General features: G+C 31.4%; 3 protein-coding genes, 1 long non-coding RNA gene and 1 other non-coding gene across 18 annotated transcripts; 2 read left to right on the top strand and 3 right to left on the bottom strand.

Moving 5' to 3' along the window:
* Nucleotides 1–414: 414 nt before the first annotated feature.
* Nucleotides 415–1731, top strand: LOC149516142 (uncharacterized). Its single transcript, XR_016346386.1, has 2 exons — nt 415–1225; nt 1312–1731. It is a non-coding gene; the product is annotated as an uncharacterized LOC149516142 (long non-coding RNA).
* A 795-nt stretch (nt 1732–2526) lies between these two features.
* TRNAL-CAG (transfer RNA leucine (anticodon CAG)) lies at nt 2527–2607 on the bottom strand. The gene has a single exon. It is a non-coding gene; the product is annotated as a tRNA-Leu (tRNA).
* Nucleotides 2608–3672: 1065 nt separating this feature from the next.
* Nucleotides 3673–4332, bottom strand: LOC111290839 (uncharacterized). The gene has a single exon (XM_089768064.1). It carries the CDS (start codon nt 4262–4264, stop codon nt 3944–3946), a length of 321 nt encoding a protein of 106 aa, XP_089624190.1. The 5' UTR covers nt 4265–4332; the 3' UTR covers nt 3673–3943.
* A 2499-nt stretch (nt 4333–6831) lies between these two features.
* On the bottom strand, nt 6832–8615 carry LOC111291013 (reticulon-like protein B9). Its single transcript, XM_022882550.2, has 5 exons — nt 8463–8615; nt 7607–7787; nt 7364–7505; nt 7219–7288; nt 6832–7144 (listed from the first exon to the last, which is right to left on the bottom strand). The coding sequence occupies exons 1-5, from the start codon at nt 8563–8565 to the stop codon at nt 6975–6977; spliced, it is 666 nt and encodes a 221-aa protein (XP_022738285.1). The 5' UTR covers nt 8566–8615; the 3' UTR covers nt 6832–6974.
* A 7969-nt stretch (nt 8616–16584) lies between these two features.
* Nucleotides 16585–22399, top strand: LOC111289925 (L-Ala-D/L-amino acid epimerase-like). Of its 14 annotated transcripts, XR_016346397.1 has the most exons (5): nt 16585–17280; nt 18414–19442; nt 19601–19624; nt 19739–19811; nt 20337–20626. XR_016346397.1 is itself a non-coding variant. In XM_089768066.1 (2 exons), exons 1-2 carry the CDS (start codon nt 16804–16806, stop codon nt 18823–18825), a joined length of 621 nt encoding a protein of 206 aa, XP_089624192.1. In that variant the 5' UTR covers nt 16586–16803; the 3' UTR covers nt 18826–20626. The 14 variants fall into 14 exon arrangements, 2 of the variants coding, with proteins under 2 accessions (XP_089624192.1, XP_089624193.1); XR_016346393.1 differs by lacking the exon at nt 20337–20626 and adding an exon at nt 21923–22399 and having other exon boundaries at nt 18414–19624; XR_016346396.1 differs by having other exon boundaries at nt 18414–19624; nt 20325–20626.
* The last annotated feature ends 344 nt before the right edge of the window (nt 22400–22743 follow it).

Genomic DNA, 22743 nt, shown 5'->3' on the forward strand with positions numbered 1-22743 from the left:
TGGCCCAAGTCATTGGGCTTGCTAGAAATTATCCTAGTGATCACAGGAAATTAAAAGTAAAAAAAAAAAAAAAAAAGCATTTGGGCTTATTTTTTAAATAAATTTAATTTTTATTAAATTTTTATAAATAAACTCATTTGGATAAAAAAAATTATTTCTAAATAGATATATAATAAATAATTATAATTATTTAAACAGAAAAATTGACTGTTTATTTATTATAAAAAACCTTTTATATAACCATTTTTATTAATTTTTATTTGAAAATTTTCAAGTTTTGTTGTATTCTAATTGTTTTTAAGATGTTTCACGGCTCAACTTCAAATTCATTTATGTTCTTTATTTATTTATTTTAACTAAAAAAAAAGCATGTTCATTCTCATTTTTATAATAATTTTATTTATTTATTTATTTATTTGTAATTATCTGTTATTGAGTTACTATCATTGAACTTGTAATATCAAGGGGTTTTATAATAGAGTAGATGATCAAGGAGCGATAAATAATAATATGATATACGTATACGCATAGAGAAATGAAAGGACTTCAAAACAGCTTATTTCATTTCCTGTTAAAGAAAAAAAGACAGCTTGTTTCGTTTAAAAAACATTAGCTTTTTTTTTTTTTTAAGTTTTTAATATACTCTTAAACTTTTTATCAAATTACATATTTGATTGAAAAAAATATTATACGTCTAAATTTTTTAAAATTCATAATCTTTAAGTGCTAATTTTAATATCATGCTAATTAATGTAAGGAATAATCAATTTTAAAAACTTAGATCCAGTCGACTTTAAAATAATATATTTGTTTAATTAATTTTCAAGCTTATCCTATTATGGAACTTATTATATAAATAAACTTAGATCCAGTCAAGCTTTAATTGGAGCAACTTGCGGTTGCGGAAATTCAATCGAATTATGAATATTATGAGACCCAAATATATCTAGCATGTGAGAAGTAATTTGTAGTTATAAATGTAGTTTCCATCTTGGCTCAGAGTTTGCTCTTGTTCATCATCATCCTTGCAAAATTAAGACTCGTTGTTTGACCCTTTGCTTCTGTTTTTTGAGCCATTGAGGCCCATAACTACGCGGTTGATAACTTGATATGGAAGCTGCAACTTGGGCACTGAATGCTGATTAACAAAATGGAAAGCCAGTTTGTCCTTAGAGATAAAGAAAAGGTAAAATACCTAGATTGCAAACATAATCACGTGACCAAGGCAAGTCCTTATGCTTTTTCTTCTGGTGTTTCATCCAAGTAACAAGATTCCAAATGCTGTGACAATTTAATAGAGTTTGCTTGCAGTGCTTGTTTTCTGTATATTTTGCCCTCTTTCAATTGCTTGGTTTTGTGCCAAGTTACCCACGTTGCAAGAATGGATGGCGCACTGCACGGTATGCAATCAAGTGGGCTTGCTGCAGATCAGATAAGAGGGTTTTTGCAGAATAATCTTCGTTTTCAGACATTGATTTGGATGATCTGCCATGTAAATCACGTAATATTTCCTCTTATCCTTTCAATCGTGCAAGGAGTAGGACTAGGCATAGGACGAATTAATCGACCCATGGCGTAATAGGAGCATAAAGTTTTGCCTGTTTTGCAGCCTTTTGTTAAGTGTAAAATTTGTGTGGCATAAAAATGGTTGTTTTTTTTACTTAAAATGTATATATGTGAGGAAATTTTTATGCTTCTCAGATAATAAATTAAGAAACTAACGTTTTGAGACGAGTAGGATTTTACAAATTGATTGTTAAAACTTTACCAAAAACTGGAAGAAAATTCAAGTTTCTTAGCATATCCATAAAACCCGGTGAAGTGCGACTTCCCCCTGTTTTCATTAACCCAGCCTTTCAGTTCCAATAAAATTGAAGTCTGCATTCCTAGATTGTGTCCCTGGTAGTTGCAGATTTCTAGGTCAAGCACTTGATATCAGATCATGCATGCATCTTGTAGAGAACTTCTAGATGAGTCTTGAACCTGGTTCATCAAGACACTCGTTTTCCTGTGGGTCCTCCTTAGTCATAGTAATTTTGCTAATCAAATTCTTGATGTAATAATGTAGTTGTTATCATAAGGAATAAGAATATCAACAATGCATTTGAGTGAAAGAAGCATTTATCTTCAGATGACAGATACTCCAACTGTCATTGCCACCATTGATAAAAGGCAAAAAAATAAATAGAGATTCACCATTACCAATCAGTAATACCAATTGTTTAGCCCGATAACTATATCACACTCTTTAAAGGTGGATTTCAAGTTACAACATGCACAAGAAAAATACAAGAGGAGAAAAGGCAAGCAACTTAATTGAGAATGCTTAGCTTAGTAGTTTCAAATATTTAATGAGTTATTGAAGAAGATGAAATAGTTGGTTGTTGACTGTTGTTATATTGCTTTCCTGGTCATTTTCTTTCTGTACTATAAGCTGGCGGATTCATTTGTTTAGCAGAAAAAAAAAAATCATATTTGCTTCTCGAATCATAATGACAGTGCCTCAGAAACAAAAATTAAATCCAGTGTCAAGAATGGGATTCGAACCCATGCCCTTTCGGACCAGTACCTGAAACTGGCGCCTTAGACCAACTCGGCCATCTTGACTTACATTTGCAATTAGCAAATATCTAATATAATTATAGATTAAATTTTTGTATAACTTCTTTTCTTCCTTCTTTTCCTTAGTTTTGTCCGACGCATATCGAATCAGTCCAAACAAGAGGAAATCGAGAAAGGGAAGAGATTACATATAAAGAAATTTTAACTCCAAATCTATTAAATTATTTATTAAATAGGTCATATGGTGCTTCCCAACTTATAAATTGAATATAATAAAATTTTTATAAGTACTTAAGTTATTTCAAATATCATTTGTCATAGTCCTAATTTCGATTCAACTGAAATGAAATTATATTTAAGCACATCACAAATTGTAAATATCATACTCCAAAATTTCTCCGTAGGAACAAATTCTTTAGAAATTTAATAGCAGTTAATTACAAAGGGACAAGCGTTTTACACAATTAAAGGGATGCTTTCTTTGCCATCATATTTTTTTGAAAAGCTTCTTTGTATATTTATTTAGTTGATTTTAATCCATACAAATATTTATTTAGTTGACCTTTGCAAAAAATGCAAGTGATGAGGTGACTTTATGGCTTGTCCGTCAATCATAAGTTCTAAACGCAAATATTTTTATGGATTAAAATCAACTCATTCTTGGGGATAACACCATCTGTAAATTGTATTTCAAGGAAAACTTCAGTCTCTTAATTGTTGTCTTTAAACATATGCTTGGAGTAGACAGTAGAACTTTCCCATATCTTGTGAGGTTGAAATGTGCCTAAAATGGAAATATAAGAAACATAGAATCAATGCATATGCTTAATTTGTTGATTTGCAGGAGTGTAGTGAAAGAAAGAGTCAACTCAAGCTTGGTCTGAGCATCTAGGGATAATTGTTCATATTAATTATAATTAATTAGAGAGGTGAAGAAGTAGCATGCAGCTTTGTTTTCCCTGAGAACATGATTATCTTCTGTCTGCAACTCTAGGAAATTAATGACAAGACCAACTATCCAACTCATATTAACTATAGTGAATGAGATCATTTTGTCAGTACACTCAAAATGATCCCAAGAAATTGGAGAGAGGATCAATGAAAACGTGGTAAATTAAATGAGTCATGACATTCTCTCGGACAATAAAAGGCATATTATGGGAAGTTGCAGCTTTATGGTACAGTGTTTCTTATCAGAAGCCAGCTGCCTCATTCCGTAATTGCATAAACCTTGATAGTTAGTACTTACAAATTAGTACATCATCTTGCAATTCTACCTTTCAAAGTAGCAAGCACAGCAGCCTTAAGACAGTATGTCTAAGCTAAATATTGGAATTTGTCCAAGATTTGTTGCTGTAAAAGTAATGAGGAACTTAAGGATTTATCCGCCGCAAGCAGCACCACATTCGGCACCGCCACAACCAGCAGCACATCCTCCACCATAAAAGTTTGTTTCACCTGAAGTTGTTTTATCCTTTGATACACCATCTGCACAAGAGAAAATTATGGCTGAAATCAAAGAAAGGGTGATCAGAGCAGCCCAAAAGACTAGGAAAAGACCACCAATCCCTCCTGCATCCTGATGAGTGCTTACTCTCAGTTCCCTAATCATGTTCTTTCTCTCTGTCTCTCTATGCTCTTCCCCAAGTCTTGAGTAGTGGTACTGGTGGACGGTGTGGTTCTCCGTGAGTGAAATGAGCATTCCAAACTGAGCTGGAGAGTCTTCTTATATATTTGCTATTAGGTCACTGACTTAGCAAAACCATAATTATGATAACAATAAAATTAGTTATAATAATATTTGCTCCAAGGTCCAAAAGCCTTAGTAAGATATCTCCTTTTCACTCCCTCCCCTGCTTTAAGGCTTCAACTTTTAGTGATTAGTCTTGCTTGCACTAGAATTGGCAGGCAAAACTAGTTGACATGAAAATAGTGGGTAAACATGCACCACTACAATGTACTGTGTGCTATGGTTGGTTTTACATGTACTTCCACTCTGTCTTGTCACACAAAAATTGATTAGAGACAAGCTGTGTTGACTGCCAAAATGTCATTGTAACCCATGACAGTCAAATTCTAAAAAAATGTGTGATCAGCACTACTTAGTTAGTTGGCCACCATCTTGAAATATAATTCAATTTTTTAAGAACTTTTCCTTAATAGTAACTTGGGCAGGCTGGAACTAGTCCAATCTTATCCTCAAGTTACTATGGAAAAGAAGGGTTTAAAATGCAATTATTTGCCCAAGTGGACACTTACTCACAGACAGCTTTAATAATAGAAACTTTTAAGAGTTTCTACATACATTAAGTAGTTTGTGGAGGCCAATTAGAAATTGGGTTTTGCCTTAATCATTTGAAAACAACAAAAACATTTTGGATCTTGCTATAGATAGTGTTGGTTGGCAAACTTCCAATCTCTCTCCATGTGCTCGATGTGTGTTTTGTGACTCTTGCTTCTGTTTACAAACAGCATAACAAAACATATGTACCACTCACTCTGTTTTAGTAAATCTGGTGAAGTTTTTGAATTCTGACAAAAGTATGGAACCCCACTATTAGTTCCAAACAAATGGAGAAGAACTGCATTGCGGCAATTTCAGTCAATGTCTATATTAACCTATGCAAAGCTCTCATTTTCATCTGCTAACTATTTAAGATGGCTTGAAATTATACATTCGGAAGCTTTAGTAAGGAAGGGCTGGGAAAATTACAAATCAAATCTCTATAATGGAACGAAGTCAACAACTGCTCAGTTCAGTTGTCATTGATCTAAAGAGGAGTCCTGAATTCTACATCGAACATAATAGGAGGGTCACTGGAGTATAAAAGGATTCATATCATCTCTTCATTGTAAGGCGTCTTCTGTAGAACAAAATTGTGAGGTCAGGGTACTAGAGCGGACAATATCTCACAAGGGTGTGAACCGTGATGGTTAGGTTGATCTAGGACGTCGGATGAGTGGATGCCCGAGTCCCAGAGCCGTGCGGGTTCGGAGCTTAAGTCTCAAACAAAACCGTGAGGTCAGGGGGACTAGAACGGACAATACCTCACAAGGGTATGAATCGTGGCAGTTAGGCTGATCTAAGACGTCGGATGAATGGATGCCCGGGTCCCATAGCCGCGCGGATTCGGAGCTTAAGTCTCAACCCGTGACAAGTGGTATCAGAGCCAGCCCTAAACCGTTTGATCCACACCAAGCACCTCGAGGGAGGTAGGCAGGGTGGTCAACCTCCGTGACAAGGACGTCACGAAGTTGGATAGTGGAGAATGTCACGGACTTAAGGAGGAGTCCTGAATCCCACATCGAACATAATAGGAGAGTCACTGAGGTATAAAAGGGTTCACACCATCTCTGCCTTGTGAAACGTCTTTTGTAAGATAAAATCCTGAGATCAGGAGGCCAAAATAGATAATACCTCACGAGAATATAAATCGTGACAGGAAAGCTGATCTAGGATACCAGATGATTGCATGAGTGCATGCCCGAGTCCCGAAATCGCGACAGTTCAGAACTTAAATTTTGACCCGTGATACAGCAGCTTGGTGGAGTGTGCAAATGGAGTAACATCTTCAATATTTCCTTAGAATGGATTTTAGAACAAGATTTATTATTCCAAACCTGTTAAACAATCGGTTAAAACTGATGAAGAACAATTTGAGCCGTTCAATTTATAAAGTTTGGCTGCATGTAACCATATATCTTGATCCATAGTTGTATATATTCCGAAAATCTATGTTCTGTGGACCTTGGTAGGCTACAATTAATCAAAGTTTTCCTTTACGAGAGGCGAATCTATTTAGGATACAAAGAAGGTGGGAAATGAAGTGGAGAGAGAGAGAGAGAGACGTACTTGTGGCATATCCCTGGTCAACCCAGAACCCAAAAGTAGTGGTGTGAAAATGGACAGCAAATTGATAGTATAAAGGAGAGCAAATGGAGCTTTCAGCTGCTTTCATCTAGATTCATTAATCAGAAAAAGGTTCATTCTTGATCTCAACTGATTCCAATTTTTTTATATAGAAGATGGCAATATGGGATAAGAGCAGACGTTGTAAGGATTGGAATTTAAATTTCAGATTTGTTGAATATTAATTTTTAAAAGTTATTGCATGAATTAATTTAGCTAAAATTTAGAGTTTGAGTCCCCATTTACTTTACGTTGGTTAAATGATACCAGACAAATTTTTATTGGTGTTACAAGGTGCCAAACTTCCTCAACTTATCCGTCATTATTGTCAATGTAAATCTGTTTGATTAGATCACCCATCAAGCATATTTCATTAGCTTCTGTTATATGGTAAGAATTTTAACAATACAACATGGACTTTGTAGGTTTTTACACGTGTATGAAAATGTACATCCGCAATGGAAACAAAGCGGGAATCCAATTTTGCACGCTATTAACTTTTTTACGTGTGCTTCTTTTCCTTTACTGGTCCTCTGGGTATTTTGTTAAGAACTCTTGAATCAAAGCTTCTGTACATTTTGCTCACCTTTCGGGTCATTTGCCCAGCATGATAATCAACTTCACTCTCGTAATGTGTGTACAGATATGGCAGCGTTTCCATGCAGAGAAAACCTTGATTCAATAAAGAAAACAAATTACTTCGATGCTCAATGCCTTAAAAATTATGATTTGATGATAAATCTTACCAATGAATAGGAGATTCACGAAGTCGAAATAAGATCCGATCACAGATATAATGTACAGAGAAATAATTACCTGTAGAAAATAGCATAAGTGAATTTTTTGAGGACTAAATCAAATATATGCGAGGGGGGATTTTGATGGTGATACCAAAAAGAAGTTCACAGGTTCATTTCCACCAGCAATGTGGAGGAACTTTTGCAAGAACTGATTGAACCTCCAATGGAAGCTGGAAACAACTTCTCTGAAGGCATGTTCATTCGATAACAACTCAGGGATCTTTGGACGATTCCTGGAGATGAATTATGAATCAATACAGATCGACGTGACCACAATAAAAAACAAGGTTTGCACTTAATAGGAAATTAATTTTCGGTGGTGAAGAAAACCTACCATCCAAGATATTCTGCAGACATGCTCCACATGAAGATCATAAGCATCGTGGTGATGGAGATGTGACAGAAGAGGGTCACGAAATTGTACTCAGCCACCTCGAAAAGAAACCATATCGCTGTTACTCCAATTAATAATGCGGCTGATACCTTTTTGTTCCTCCACAGTAATACATCAGCAACTGAAATTTCAATTTCTTAATGGTCAAAATGATGCCTTGGATTGGATGGTAATTAATCAAAGTTATTACCGCTATAACTTTATCAGGAAGATTTTGCAAATGGTCTGTGCCCTGCCAACTGATTTGATTTGTTAAAAGAATAAATTTTGTATTCATTAGTTTGAAAAATAATATACAAAAATGTTTTATTTATATATGAACGGATTTTACTAATTAAAAATAAATCACATACAATATCATAATTATATTGTAATTTTAAATTTTATTTTAATTTTAATATCATAATCTTTAATATTATGTTTGACTAAATAATTTTAGAATCTTAGGTTAATCTTAAAATTGTTCAATAAAATCCGATTATTGATTCATTTGACACCTAACCAAATGAAATTTAAATCAAGTGATTGCTAAATCTGCAGCCAAAAAGATCATGTTTAATTAAATGCAAGCATTTTTGGTATGGTAACAAGTTCTATCCTGCCTGCAAAACCTAACATGTTTAAAGCCAGGCCTAGTGAGGAAGGAAAGGTAGAAGAAGGGAAAATTGTCGCATATCAACCAAAAGTATAGTAAACGAGCTGATGCATCCTAACCATTGGATCAAAAACATTTCCCTTCATTCCAACCTTTTTCCATCCTACCAAACACAAAAGTGAATGTATAGAGAGAGAATACCTTTTCCTCCTCCAAGAATGGCATGCATGGGCCTTTCATGTCCAAAGAGCTTTACCCGTGGGGTGGTCTCATTGTCAGACTCTGAGGATTCATATATCGGCATGGTTGAATATAGTATTTGTTGTTGATGTAAAAAACAATGTCTCTATCACCATTTGCATTGAACCAATCTTATATACGAAAATGCAGGAGGGTTCTAAGCTTGGTAAGAAAGTAAGTAATAATCACAATAAAGAAGAAAGGTATGGCTTGGGGGAGCTTTTCCTTCGCAAAGGTTATTCCTTTGCATGCCAGCCATTGATAAAAGTAGTGAATCTTCAATCCCGGCTTAGGAAGTAGGAAACCCAATAGATTGCATCAAGTTTACATATACTCTTATTGTGTCAAACAGCAACTTGTGACTGTCGGGAATAAAGTTCAGGTAGCTTCTGGTTAATTAACAACCTTTTTCATTTGCTTTAATTTGAGACAACTTCATGCACATATATGATACATAGCGTTTAAATTCAAAAAGTCAAAGAGTTTATGCTAAAAAAATCTTCAACTTGGGGACTCTTGGTGGGTATTTGCTCCAGCTTATAAAAAAATTTCTCTACTATAAAAGCATAATTCAGGTTTTTATTTCTCAAAATTTTAAGAATTTTAGTTTGTGGAAAGTAGATCTAAGCTTTTCGAGGATACTATAAATTAAAACTTTTTAAAGAAATGTTCATTTTAATAATAAGTTTTTAATGAAAATTTTTTACATCATCACTCTACCTTCAATAATTTGCGAAATTACAGAGAGGATTATATTATATTATTTTTTATTTTGCCCTTTTTTATTAAATTTATTTGTTTTTTTATTATAATTAACAAAAATATTTTTTATTTTAGAAATGTTTCACCTAAAAATTCTGATTTAATTTAATAAAATTGACTATTTTATTTTTTATTTATTAAAAGTTAAAAAAATACTATCAAATAGTTTTTTTAATATTCTATTGCAACTTTGTATTAAGTTTATTAAATGCTATTTTAACCTTTCTTCGTAACATTCTTAAAACAGCTATATTCCAACAACACTTCTCCAGCGGAGCCACCCTAAAGAGCATTAATAGTTGGCCTCTCCAATGTCTTTCGTTCTTGTCATTTTTACTAGTATTCTTCACATGTGGTATGCACATGATTATGAGTGAGATTGTGGTTGTGATTATGATTATTTTATTCAAGTGATAATATGATAAAATAATTTTAGTGTTTTTATAATAATAAAATTGATATATTCTTCATAATCTAAATTAAATTAAAAATATAAATTCAAGTTTAGAAAGCAAATAAATATAACAAAACTTTTAAAGTGAAGTTTCAAAAGAAAATAATAATTTAATTTTTCTTTATTTTAATTTTTTATCAATAAAATTAAAATAATAATTTAATTTTTCTTTTAAAGTGTATTTCCTCGTGATAATGCAATAGTTTATCTTTCTTCTCTCATGTGTTGAAGTATTTGGCCTTCTATTTTGACCAAACTTTTCCAAAACATGGTCGGGTTTCATCCTATAATTATATATAGAAAATTATCTTTCATTATTTAGGTTTTCAGTGAGGAAAATATATAAAAAATTAATATAGGATAATGAATACTTTAATTCATTATTGTTATTTGAGGTTAACAGTGGACCCTTAATGCAAGGTTTGACATAACAATAAAGCTTAATGTGTTTGCAATTAACATATGTCAATGTTAATTATAAATAAATTAAACCTATATATGTTTTAATAAAATTCATCTAAAATAAAGAAACATATAAAAGATTTTTGCTTCTGGAATTTCTATCACTTTTTTCACCTAATGATAGTGAAGCAACATTTTTCCAAACTTATAGGTTCTTTTTGTTTCTTGTATGTTGATGTGGGATATAATAGTTAGCTCAATATCTTTGTTAATATTAAGAAAATATTTTTTAATAGTTTAGACAAAAATATTTGATTTGATGTATGATTTGTTTTTTATCAAAGAGCATTTGAATCTTTATTGTTTCATTAAACATCAAAGCCAAAATTTTTGCTTCCTAAAATTATAAATAAGACTTAAATTCATAATTTATACTAAAATATTGAACATTGAAATTTTATACCAAAATTTCACTGGAAAAAGGTTTAAATTGTTTTTACCTCTTCATCCATCAACATCAATTGCAAAAAACTTTAAAAGTAGCAACTTTTGTCGTCCAATTTTTTTATTCACATTAAATTGGTTTAATTTTTATTATCCTTAACTGTAAAGTCACAACAATAAATTCACATTTTATTCTTTTAGTGCTTTTTACATTTGGTCCCTTTCTTGTGCCCTTCACAATTCTCACAAGATTTTTTTCCAACATAAACTTAATTAGCAACCAAGGCTGATAAAGTTGATGAACATAGCTAGAATAAGTAAGTTGTTATCTTAGTTTTATATTTATATTCAACTCTTAAGATGTGTTTGGTATACAAAATTATGATAGGATAAGATAAGATTATATTATAAACAAATTAAGATTAAATAATGACATCCTATCTTGTGTTTGATATATGTAAAAATTAGGATAGAATAATTTATATATTGGTTAAAATTATATTTCCTCAAAGTTTATAGAATTTAAATTATTAATATAATTTTTAATAGTGTAATAAGACATATAAATTCAATCTAATAGATTAAAAATAATCCTCTCTATTTTAGGATGATTGAATCATCTTATACTGAGAGGATTGTCAATCCTCCTTATAATTCTATCCATTTCTTTAAATACAAACCAATATAAAAATATGATCATCTTTTGATTATATCTATCATCTTATATACCAAACATGACTTTAATGTATATTGCTTATATATGAATTGATTTTTATAAGTTCAATACAACTTTCGTTAAAAGATTAATTAATAGAAAAGAATAAGAATAGAAAATTTGTTAATTCAAGCTTCATTTAGATGGATGATGAGATTTACTCTAGTAAAATTGAAAATAGAGATGATAGTAAGATAAGTTATTATAGTGGTCAAATTAGGTACTGTAGCAATGAGATTAAAATTAATAGTGAGATATGTTGAATACAAATGTAGTGGTGACGATGAAGTGAAGTGTAATGAAAAGAGAAAATAATTGTTAAGAATATTATATTAAAATTGATATATAATGAATTTTATAATATATTTTATAATTATAAAATTAACAAATAATTGAAAATTAATACAATTGTTTTATATCAAATAATTATCAATTAACTTATTAAATAATTATATAAATTAATTTTTAAATAATTATGACAAATTAATTTTAAAAACTTTAAATTAGAAAAAATAAAAATTAAATAACAAAAAAATTAAATAAATAATGAAAAATGTCAAAACAAAATCCATAAGAACAAGGACTATTTAATAGGTAAAATAACCTCTATATTATACATTTTCTATTAATTTGATATTTAAAAAAATAAAACTTTTATTTTGATATTTCAACTTTGATTCTGTTAAGCATTTTGGCACCTTACATTGTTAATGTCAATTAAATGATTGACTTAACATAAATACTCAAAAAAATTATGTCATGTGTCATAAATGTTCAATTATCGTCATATCAACTATTGCCACATCAGCAAAAAATTTTAAAATATAAAAATATTTTTTGATTTATTTAAAATAAAAAGTTTTAAAAAAATAATGTGATAGCAACTAGATATTTATGTTACATGTCATAATTTTATTGGGTATTAATATTATGCAAGTAACTTGACTAACCATATTAGTCTAGAATACCAAGGTGTTTGACAGGATAAAAGTTCGGGTACTAAAATGAAAATTTTATTTCTTTATATATTAAACTAATAGAAAATATATAATATATAGATCATTTTAATATTTAATCCAAAAAAATAAAAAAAGAAAGAAAGAAAGAATTAAAGATAAAGACAAAATGGGAAAAAAAGTGTGGTGGAAACTTAAATTTTATACATATGGGTCATGGCCAATGAAAAAATAAGCTCCAATATAGTTAGAATCAAATGGATTTCTAACACAGTCAAGAACCTTAATTGTACCTTGCTAGAAGTAAATGGGTATCTAAAATGAGATTTCAATAGTTAAGTTACAAAATAAAAAAATTATTATAAAACCCTAAACCATTTAATTAATTAAATTTTCATCTTTACCATTTTCATTCTTCTTTACAAGTAAAGCTAAGTGAGAATTCATTATCAATTATTGTTCCAACAAATTACATTTTGGAGAAATAAAGTACATCCAATATATATTTGAATCCTAAATAAAATCCACTTAAACTAGCACTAATCATTCCTCTCTTTTTCCATCTCTTTTCCCTTGAGACTTTTTTTTTTTTTTTTAGGTTTAAAAGAGGGCATAGACTTTACAAAAGTGAAAGGGAGGAGATCTTGATTCGAAACTAAGACCTCTATATTCTCATAAAACCTCCTTAGTCACTAAATCAAGAGGTGGATGACTCTTCTTTTATGAATTTTTTTAGGGTTTGCCTTGAATTTTGTAATCCCATATTGAAAGTTAAATAAAGTTATAAGAGTTGAGACTTTGTCTTGTATCCCATATTGGAAGTTTAGTACAGTTATAAAGGTTTTCACCTTTATAAATAAGATGCTTTAATTGTAGTTTAGTAATCTCAAATAGGTAGACATTAAGAGAATGCTAAGTGAGCAAGCTATTAAAAATGAGTAATTGGGGTATAATTAGGTTTTGGGTTAAGTTTGAGTAAAGAGCTTTGGTAACTTTTCTCATTTCAAAAGTCTCATAGATATAAATATTTATTTGTTAGTGGATTAAGTATGGAATAGGCCATTTTGGGTTAAGTTGAAACAAATATATTTGTGTATTTTTATTATTGTTTTAAGCTTGTTATTTTATGTAATAGTATTGCACGTATGTATTGATTTTCCAACAAGTAATATTAAAGCAAGGTTCGACACATCAAAAGAAGAGAGACAAGCTTAAGAGATCGTGAAGTAAGTATTTCAAGATATTTGAAGAAGGTATGTATAGTATGCTTATGCCCAAGTTTGAGATTCCATTATTTGATGAAAAAGAGTAATTTTTATATTATGGTAAAGTATGATTCAAGATTTGTTAGTACAATAAAGGTTGAATTAGGCATTAGAGAGTAGCAAGCTTAAGAGAATATTTGATAGTAATTAGAATAAAATTCAAAAGAAAGTTGTTAGTACTATTACATTAGTGCTAGCTCTAGAGGTAAAGTATAGTGTATTGATTGAAAATACTCCAAAGAGTTTGTGAGATAAGCTTGAGGGTATTTACGCTTTGAAGTCATTCATTAACAAATTATGTTTGAAGATGGATATGTATTTTTTGAAGATGGAAGAAGATATGAGTCTTTATAATCACCTAAATGAGTTTAATAGATTAATTTTTCAGTTGGCTATTTCTGTTGATGAGTTAGAAAATGAAGAAAATGCTTTAATTTTGTTATCATCTTTGCCCAAGTCCTATAGACATCTAGTTCAAACTTTATTGGTGGGTAAGTCTACTTTGAAGTTGGATGATATGATTATTCTTTTGCGTGATAATGAACAGTTTATGGGAATACATAACTCATCACCTAGAGGGAGTGCACTAGTTGTAAAAGATTTTGATCGAAGGATGACTTAAAAGAGTGAAGCAAATATTTCAAGATGTCTAAAAAATGTATGTTTTGTATTCCTATGCCCAAGTTTGAGATTTCATTACTTGATGAAAAAAGTAATTTTATATTATGACAAAGTACAATTCAAGATCTGTTATTACAACAAGGGTTAAATCAGGCATTAGAGAGTAATAAGCCTGAATGAATGTTTAGAAATAATTGGAATAGAATTCAAAAGAAAGTTGTTTGTACTATTAGATTGGCGCTAGCTCCAGAGATAAAGTATAGTGTATTGATTAAGAATACTTTGAAGGGTTTTTGGGATAAATTTAAGGGTATTTACGCTTTGAAATCATTGATTAACATATTATGTTTGAAGATAAATCTGTATTCCCTGAAGATAGAAGAAGGTATGAGTCTTTATAATTAACTAAATTAGTTTAATAGATTAATTTATCAATTGTTGGCTATTTCTATTGATGAGTTAGAAGATGAAAAAAAAGCTTTAATTTTGTTGTTATTTTTGCCTAAGTCTTATAAACCTCTAGTTCAAACTTTATTGGTGGGTAGGTTTACTTTAAAGTTAAATGATATGATTGTTCTATTGCATAAGAACAAAAGGTTTATGAAAATATATAACTCATCACCTAGAAAGAGTGCACTAGCTATAGAGGGTTCTGATCAAGGATAGATTCAAAAAAAAATTGATGGATCAAAAAGAAAATCCAAATCATGAGATAGAGATTATAATGATATAAAATATTATTATTGTGGCGAATAGAGACATATTCAAGTATGCTGTAAGAAACTGATAAGAGATATAACTACTTTCAAAAGGATGAATGATGAAAAAAAATTCGATGAAGGAAAAAATGATATTGCTGCTGTTATGTCAAATAATGATGATATCATTTTAACGACTTGTGTGGATGAGACTCAGACTTTGAAATGATAAAGTTTGGATTTTGGATTCAATTGCTATAGTCCATGTCTACAATAATAGCAGTTAATTTGTGGGGTTGTATGAGATGATAAGTATGGGGATATTGTGGTTGCCAACAATGGAAAGGTGCAGATTTAAGGCATTAGGAATGTTCACTTTAGATCTCACAATGATATTATTAGGACACTATGTACTGAGTTGTAGTTACAATTTGATTGTTTAGGTGAGTTAGCTTTTAGGGGGTATACATAATATGGTAGTAATAATTGGTTGAAAATGTACAAGAATGACAGTGTGGTTCTATAAGGGAATAGAGTCAAAAATCACTTATACATGCTTGATGGAGGCTCAATTGTTGGGATTTCTGTGACAAAGGAAAAAAAAGAACGGCAAACATGTAAGCTTTATAATAACTATTGAAGTGTTTGTAAATTCAAGCCAGAGAGGATTTGTTGAAGTTTGCTTTGAATATTGTAATCTCACATTAAAAGTTGAGTAAAGTTATAAGAGTTGAGAATTTGTCTTATATTTCACATCCAGAGTTTAGTAAAGTTATAAAAAATTTCATTTTTATAAATAAGATGTTTTAATTTTAATTTGATAATTTTAGATAGTTAGATGATACCAAGAGAATAGTTAAGTGAGTATACTATTAAAAATGTGTAATTAGATTTTAGATTAAGTTTAAGTTAAAAGTTTTTGGTGGTTTTTTTTATGCTAAAAATCTTATAATTATAAATATTTATTTGTTAGTGATTATGTTTGGAATAAATTATTTTGAATTGAATCGAAACAAATATATTTATATGTTTTTATTATTATTTTAAACGTATTATTTTATGTGACAGTATTGCACATGCGTATTAATTTCCCCTACAACTTTTACTATAGTGATTTGTCGCGAAATAGCATCCGAAGCCCAAGCTCTCACGCCTTCTGACTTTCCTTCCCTTGCAAGTACCTCGACTGAAGATTGATACTAACATCAAAACCAAATGTAATTTGCATAACCAATTATCTTTCCTCTCTTTTTTTTTTTTCTTATTGAAAAATAAAGCCAACTAATGAAAAGGGGAAACGAATAGGTTAGCGGGTAGGCAGGGGCGGCTACAAATGTCGTAAGGAAACAAAGAAGAAAATCAGAAGAGGAAAGCAGTTATACTAAGTACAAAACAAAACAGCTTGAATTGGGGTCAGTCAATTCTTGTAGTCATATTAAAGAGTTCTTAAAGCAAACTTCTTTCGACGGAGAGGCTTGCGAATGTTTAGCTTTTAGGCTTACATTACAACATTTTGAAATTAAGTATTTTATTTTACATATAAAAATTCATTGGATCTTCTACCATGAAATGGAAAGTCTTTAAAGTCTTAACCGTTTTTACCCTATAAATCTAAATTCTTTAGTTTTAAAATTTTCTAGATATAGAACTTTAAATTGGTGCGTCGAAATTTAATTGATGAAATCATTTTTGAAAGATAAATTATGTATTTTTTTTAACAAAATAAAAAAAAAAGAAAAATAATCAATAAATTACTCGAGAGGTGGCCAGGGACAATGCTGAAGCACAAAGCGTCCAAGCGCATGAAAACTGACATGTTCAATTTAAAATAAGCATTTCAACTACTTGTCATTATTTTCGACAAATCAAACAGAGCCCTTGCCAAAACAAGAATCATCAGCAATGGTTACGGCATTGGCAGCTGCTCTTCACATCACTCTCACAAACCAATCGAAGTCTCTCAAAGCAAAACCCCACAGCAGCAAATGTTCTCAACTGGGTCTCTTTCTTTCTTCCCAAAATCCCCTTTAAAACCCTCAAAACCCCATAAACTCCTCAAACTCCAACCGTCCATTTGCAATCTATATGTCAAAAATTCAATGGATGTGCCACCTACTGCTTCTGCAACAAATGCTGGGTTCAAGAATTTGATGGAAAGTTTCACAGTGGAGGTCCAGAAGGCAGATAACCGACCATTGAATGTACCTTTGATTGCTTCATTCACCATAGCCTCTTCTAGGCTTGATAAGGTGGAGAACGTGGTCATCGGGATCGAGTTAAAAAATGGATGTGTTGGTTGGGGTGGGGCTCCAATTCTGCCTTTCGTTGCGGCAGAGGATCAGCCTACTGCAATGGCGAAAGCCAAGGAGGCCTGTGAGATGCTCATGACTTGTTCTTTCATGACACTTGGGTCAGCACTAGGGGAGATTGGTGATGTTTTGCCTGGAAATCAGTTTGCTTCTGTGAGTTTTTGTTCTTTTTTTTTTTTTTTTGATAGTCCTCTCTTTGGCTTTTGTTATTGGTAGTTTTGATTTTAACTGCTTAATTACTTTACTTGGATGATAAAATTTTTCTTCTGTTTGGTTAGTGAGAAAGTTTCTGTGAAGGATAGTGATAAGTTAAAGCATAATCAAATTGCTAACTTCCCAGTGAATGAAATTCAAGAAACAGTAGTTTGCTTACTTCATTTGGTCCTGCGAAACTTTTCCCCTCTTTTAACTCTGCAACCATGCGGAAGGTTTGTGATCCTTGTTGCTTATTTAGATCACATTAAGGTTTGATGAATTTAAAGTTGGCATTTGGGTTTAATATACTACCACTTTCAACTGAGCCATCATTTTCTAATAGCAATGACTCATTATACGTTGATAAAACATTCTTAGGAATGATTTAGATAAACTGTTACTAAACAATAGAACTATGGAAGCATTTTATGTTGGAGTTGGTCTTACCAGACATATGCATGACTGACTTTAGAACATTATGATTTCTTTCTGGTTGCTAGGTTTTGGAGTTCACATTTTGCCTGAATGGTTCAGGAAGATAAAAGAAAATGGCGGGAAAATCTTATGGTTACACATTGCTTCTAAACATCTTAAACATACTTAGATACACGTGCATATATATATATATATCTATATATATCCATATATGAATACATATACATATAAATACATATATATGTATATATATATTTATATATATATATATATATATATAATCCCATCTTAGACTGTTCTTGCAATAGAATATGCGCACAAGCATACACAGCTTCATTTTGTCAGTTTCTTTTTTGAATTACTACGCATAAGAGGGCTTTTTTGTTTCTCATAGGCCATTATTATTGCACTTGAAGCTGGGGGCTATGAACACAATTTTTGTATCTTAGTTTCATTTCTGAATTCTCCAGACCTAGAGGGTTTAATATCTGTCATGTACTGTTTTTACAATTGAAGGTTGGAGTGATAGTTTAGTCAAGACACAGGCACCTTACCTTTTAATGGAAAGATTATAATTCTCCTTTATTCTGTATTTTTTTAATTCTCATAAATAGGAGGGTGTTATATGTTTCATTACACTGTTCTTACAACTGAAGGTTAGGGCAGGAGTTGAGATGGCATTGATTGATGCAGTTGCTAAGAGCATTGGCATACCTCTGTGGAGACTCTTTGGTGGAGCTTCAAATACAATAACTACTGATATAACATTTCAGTTTCTCTCCCTTCATCCTTTTCTGTTGCCTTCCCCTTTCTTTTCCTTTGAAGAGAAAAATGACAAAATCTGGGAGAAAAACCTATTATAGCTGGTGGTCTCTTCCAAACTTGTTAGTTTCCATCTGTCACTTCAGCCTTCTATGTGTGCAGATTCCTATTGTTTCCCCAGCTGAAGCTGCTGCATTAGCTTCAAAGTATCAAAAACAAGGATTCAAAACTTTGAAGGTTAAGGTGGGAAAGAACCTGAAAGCTGACATTGAAGTCTTACAAGTGATACGTGCGGCCCTGTCCTGATTGTTCATTCATCTTGGATGCTAATGAGGGATATAGACCTGTGGAGGCTATTGAAGTTCTTGAAAAATTACATGGTAGAGGATGTATAAGAGACACGAAGTTAAGATTCTGCATACCAGCTATCTCTAAAAATCAGCACAAAGCAACAAATTATTTGCTTGTGCCTGATCTAACATTGAAATATTTGTAACATTCTCTAATATGAATTATATTTCAGCACTTTTAGGTTTCTCGTATCTTTAAATTTTTTTTTCTAAAGTATTAAGCTCTTTTTTTCCTGCAGAAATGGGGGTGACTCCTGTTCTTTTTGAATAGCCAGTTCATAGGGATGATCAGAAAGGTCTTGGTCATGTTAGTCTTTTTGCGAAAAACAAATATGGGGTATCTGTTGCCGCAGATGAAAGCTGTCGAAGTTTACCTGATGTTAAGAAAATAGTTCAAGGAGAACTTGCAGATGTTATTAACATTAAGCTTGCCAAAGTTGGATTCCTTGGTGCTCTTGAAATTATGTTGGTGGCTAGGGCATCAGGACTGAATCTCATGAATGGTGGTATGGCGGAAACCAGGTTGGCCATGGGCTTTGCTGGCCATCTTGCAGCTGGCCTCAGATGTTTCAAGTAAGTACCATTATCCTTGTTAAAGAAATGACTACCATAGCTCGCCCTTGTATACATATTAGCTCTCACAAATTTTTGTTGTAATTGTTTTGAGTTTTAACTTGGAAATATGCTGTACGGATTTGTTGATTTGGTTACTTCCCTTCTCTTGTCTGAAGATCCAGTTCTAGAAGGATATGAAGGTATGGTACTCCTGAACTTGATAATGTGTTAGATTTGGTTTGTCTGGTATATGGTAACTCCACATTTTATGGTAATAAATTTGATATTTGACCATGTTTAATTATTTGTGCTAGTTCTTGGAGCTGTTTGCAAGTTCGCAAACGTTAGAGGTCATGATGGTTTCCTTCTTTAGGAAAATATTGCTTGGTAAGCCCCTTGTTCACGAACTAATTTGTTGTGAAATGTGCCTGGAGATCCAACATGCTATAACTTGTTGTTGAACATTGTTCTAGAGGTCATTGATGGCTCATCATTTGTTGATTGAAAGCATAGAAATAAGTGGCTATTAACCATTAAAGTGGAAGGTAGATACACTCAACATCAAGAAATTAGCAACAATAAAAAAGGAAAATCAACAATGCATGGGCAGTTAAGCTTTGGTATAGGTGAACCATCTGTGCTATTTATATATATAACATGATTATAATGGGTATTTCTTGTATGCATGGAAAATTATATTAGCTTTTTAGGATCATGAGCACAAGAGAAATTAGTTTGGTTCTATTACATAACTACTGAGTTGGATATGGAACTTGTCTTTCAAGCATATGAACTGTAAGTCAAGAGACTGATTGGTTGCATTAGGAAGTTGACAAAGTTTAAAAAACTGTACTGAATAAAAATCATCATATTTCTCTCTAGTAAAGCGAAAGCTTGCAGAACTTATTGCAGGCATTAACAGTTCTGGTTTGGTGATACCTCTTCGGTTCCTGAGATTTGGTTATGGATAGATTTTGACTGGAAATGACTATTTATTTAGTTATGTTTATACTCATAACCAATTATAATTCAGCATTATGTGGGGTCTATAAGCAAATTATATAGAGCCCACACTTTTATGTGGTTGAACCTTACATAATTTTTAATTGTAATTGGTTAATTATAGTATTGTAATAAAGAGAATTGTAGGTGATATGAATCTTATAAATTTACTTCAATTGATGTTGCATTGATTAATGTTATTAATGTATGTTGGAAATTTTGGAATAGAAAGATAAAATAAAAAATGTCTGAAACACGGTAAAACTGCCATTAAGGATAGTTTCGTCCTTCAGAGAACTTGGTGTAAAAGATTTAAGCTGCTACCCTCCAGGATACAACAAACCTTTTTTAATAACTTGCACTAGCTATTAAGAGTTGCAGGAACAATAGTAACAATAAAATCCAGCAATGGAAAAATAGACGAATAAAGAATAGTGAGAAACGAGAAAGAAAATGAATTGCTTTTCGTTGTAGGCCAAGGTTAGATTGTTGGTGAGCGATATTTGAGAGAAAAATCTTTGCGAATCCAGGAAAAATATTTTTCTAAGGTTATACAATCAGGTACTCAATGGCTATAATATTTGGCTATAACGGCCATAAAATCATGTTGTAACGGTCAAAATCTCGTTACAATGGCCATAAAATCTCGGTAGATTCGGTAAAAGTTGTTAACCTAAATATTTGGTAAAAAAGCCAGTTCAAACTTTAACCAATTAAACTTAGCTGTTGGAATATCCAACAATTAACCTTTGCATCTGAAGATTGTACTTTAAAGCATCCACTTAGCACATGTGTACTTATCCTTATATAGCATTTTTCTCTCTAAACTAGATATTAACATACAAACTTTTGCTTGCTTGCTGTCATGGATCATTGCACCTAGCATCCTTGGGATTATTCTTGGGTAAACTTTTCTGTTTTGGTTCAAGGGAAGTACACAGAATATAAATGTGTAATATTCCATCCTCTGTAATAAACTGAACTTGATAAATTGACAATACTGACATAAAATTTTCTTGCCATGAAGGATGACTGGTTAAAATTGTTATTCCCTATTTCAGTTGCTAACAGTGTCATTTACTATTAGAAATTAGAAACTTGGTTGCTTTATGAATGCTGGAATTCTGAGTAGTGCAAGCTCTATAGAGTGTTTTTTGCATTTGTCAGATAGGTTTGTTAAAGTGTAAGTGCAGACCTCCAGGTTTTTAAGGGTTTCATTATTCGTTAACAATAAAAAATGGTGCAAGAAGTTCTCATTTCAGAAAACAAGCAAATGTGTGCAGGGTAGATGCTTGGATGTTGGTATTACTTATTGCAGTAATCTTTATTTTGAAAACCCTTTGCACTGCAAATACGGCTATTTCCTGTCTATAAAGTTATATTATCAATGAATTTTAACTTAAATTAAGTGAAAACCATTCTAATTAGATGGATCGTGCAATTTATAATAATGTTCTTTCCCGCTTTCCACTCATTCCTTTCTATACGACCCATAGGTTTCACTTGAGAAGAATGATGAAAAAATGGAAGCTTCAAAAGTTGATAGGGGAGAAAAGCGAAAGAAATGAGAATTTTTTTTTATAGGTGTGTTTAATAGAAAATATGAAAAATGAATGAAAAGAAAAGTATCCATTTTTTCTTTACAACTATATATACAGGAAAATGCTTGACTATTTATTGTATGCTACTTATTATTACAACCATCCCTTTTTCCTGTATATATGTTCTTGGATTAGCTCAGACTAAATACAATTGACACCTTTAAATCTCAAGTTGAAGGAAAAGGATTGAATAGAGGAACTCCTGAGCATTTGGCGATCTCAAATGTGTTGATATCAATGGTGACTCATTTTGATGAATCATTTCTTCAAACAAAAGAAAATTATGTAAACATTTATTCGAAATTTCACTTATCAGATTCCATTGTGTAAGATAATTTTTTATGAAGAATTCACCATAATATATTTGATCCATGCATAATATCATGAAAAATGAAGACAAAATTTTAACTGCTACTTAGTATCGGTAATAGATCTAAAAAAGTATCTAAAAACATCAAATTTAGATATTTGTACCCTATCAAAGTAAGGAACCATGGCATATGTCTTAAATAGATTTCGTTTTGAGAGGAATTAAAAAAGCACTATCTAGGTTTGAGTAAACATGTCAATTTTACCTATATTTAATAAAAAATTCTTTTTTTTAATTCAAATAAGAATATAGATGGGTATTACATTAATGCAATAGCGATAAAAATGGGTATGATTTTAAATTTTTTATCGACTATGGGATGGGACGAGTAATATAACACATGTTT

This window comes from Durio zibethinus, chromosome 11 (assembly GCF_047325235.1).
Source record: "Durio zibethinus cultivar Kanyao isolate XHJ-2024 chromosome 11, ASM4732523v1, whole genome shotgun sequence".
Taxonomy (NCBI): Eukaryota; Viridiplantae; Streptophyta; class Magnoliopsida; order Malvales; family Malvaceae; genus Durio; species Durio zibethinus.

What these genes read in the sequence shown, in the direction of transcription:
- LOC111290839 (XM_089768064.1), bottom strand. Translation starts at nt 4,264, where the DNA reads ATGCTCATTTCACTCACGGAGAACCACACCGTCCACCAGTACCACTAC.
- LOC111291013 (XM_022882550.2), bottom strand. Translation starts at nt 8,565, where the DNA reads ATGCCGATATATGAATCCTCAGAGTCTGACAATGAGACCACCCCACGG. An exon ending in AACCTGTGAACTTCTTTTTG is followed by an intron (nt 7,289 to 7,363) that starts GTATCACCATCA and finishes TATTTTCTACAG; the next exon opens with GTAATTATTTCTCTGTACAT. An exon ending in CGTGAATCTCCTATTCATTG is followed by an intron (nt 7,145 to 7,218) that starts GTAAGATTTATC and finishes TATTGAATCAAG; the next exon opens with GTTTTCTCTGCATGGAAACG.
- LOC111289925 (XM_089768066.1), top strand. Translation starts at nt 16,804, where the DNA reads ATGTTCTCAACTGGGTCTCTTTCTTTCTTCCCAAAATCCCCTTTAAAA. An exon ending in CTGGAAATCAGTTTGCTTCT is followed by an intron (nt 17,281 to 18,681) that starts GTGAGTTTTTGT and finishes CTATGTGTGCAG; the next exon opens with ATTCCTATTGTTTCCCCAGC.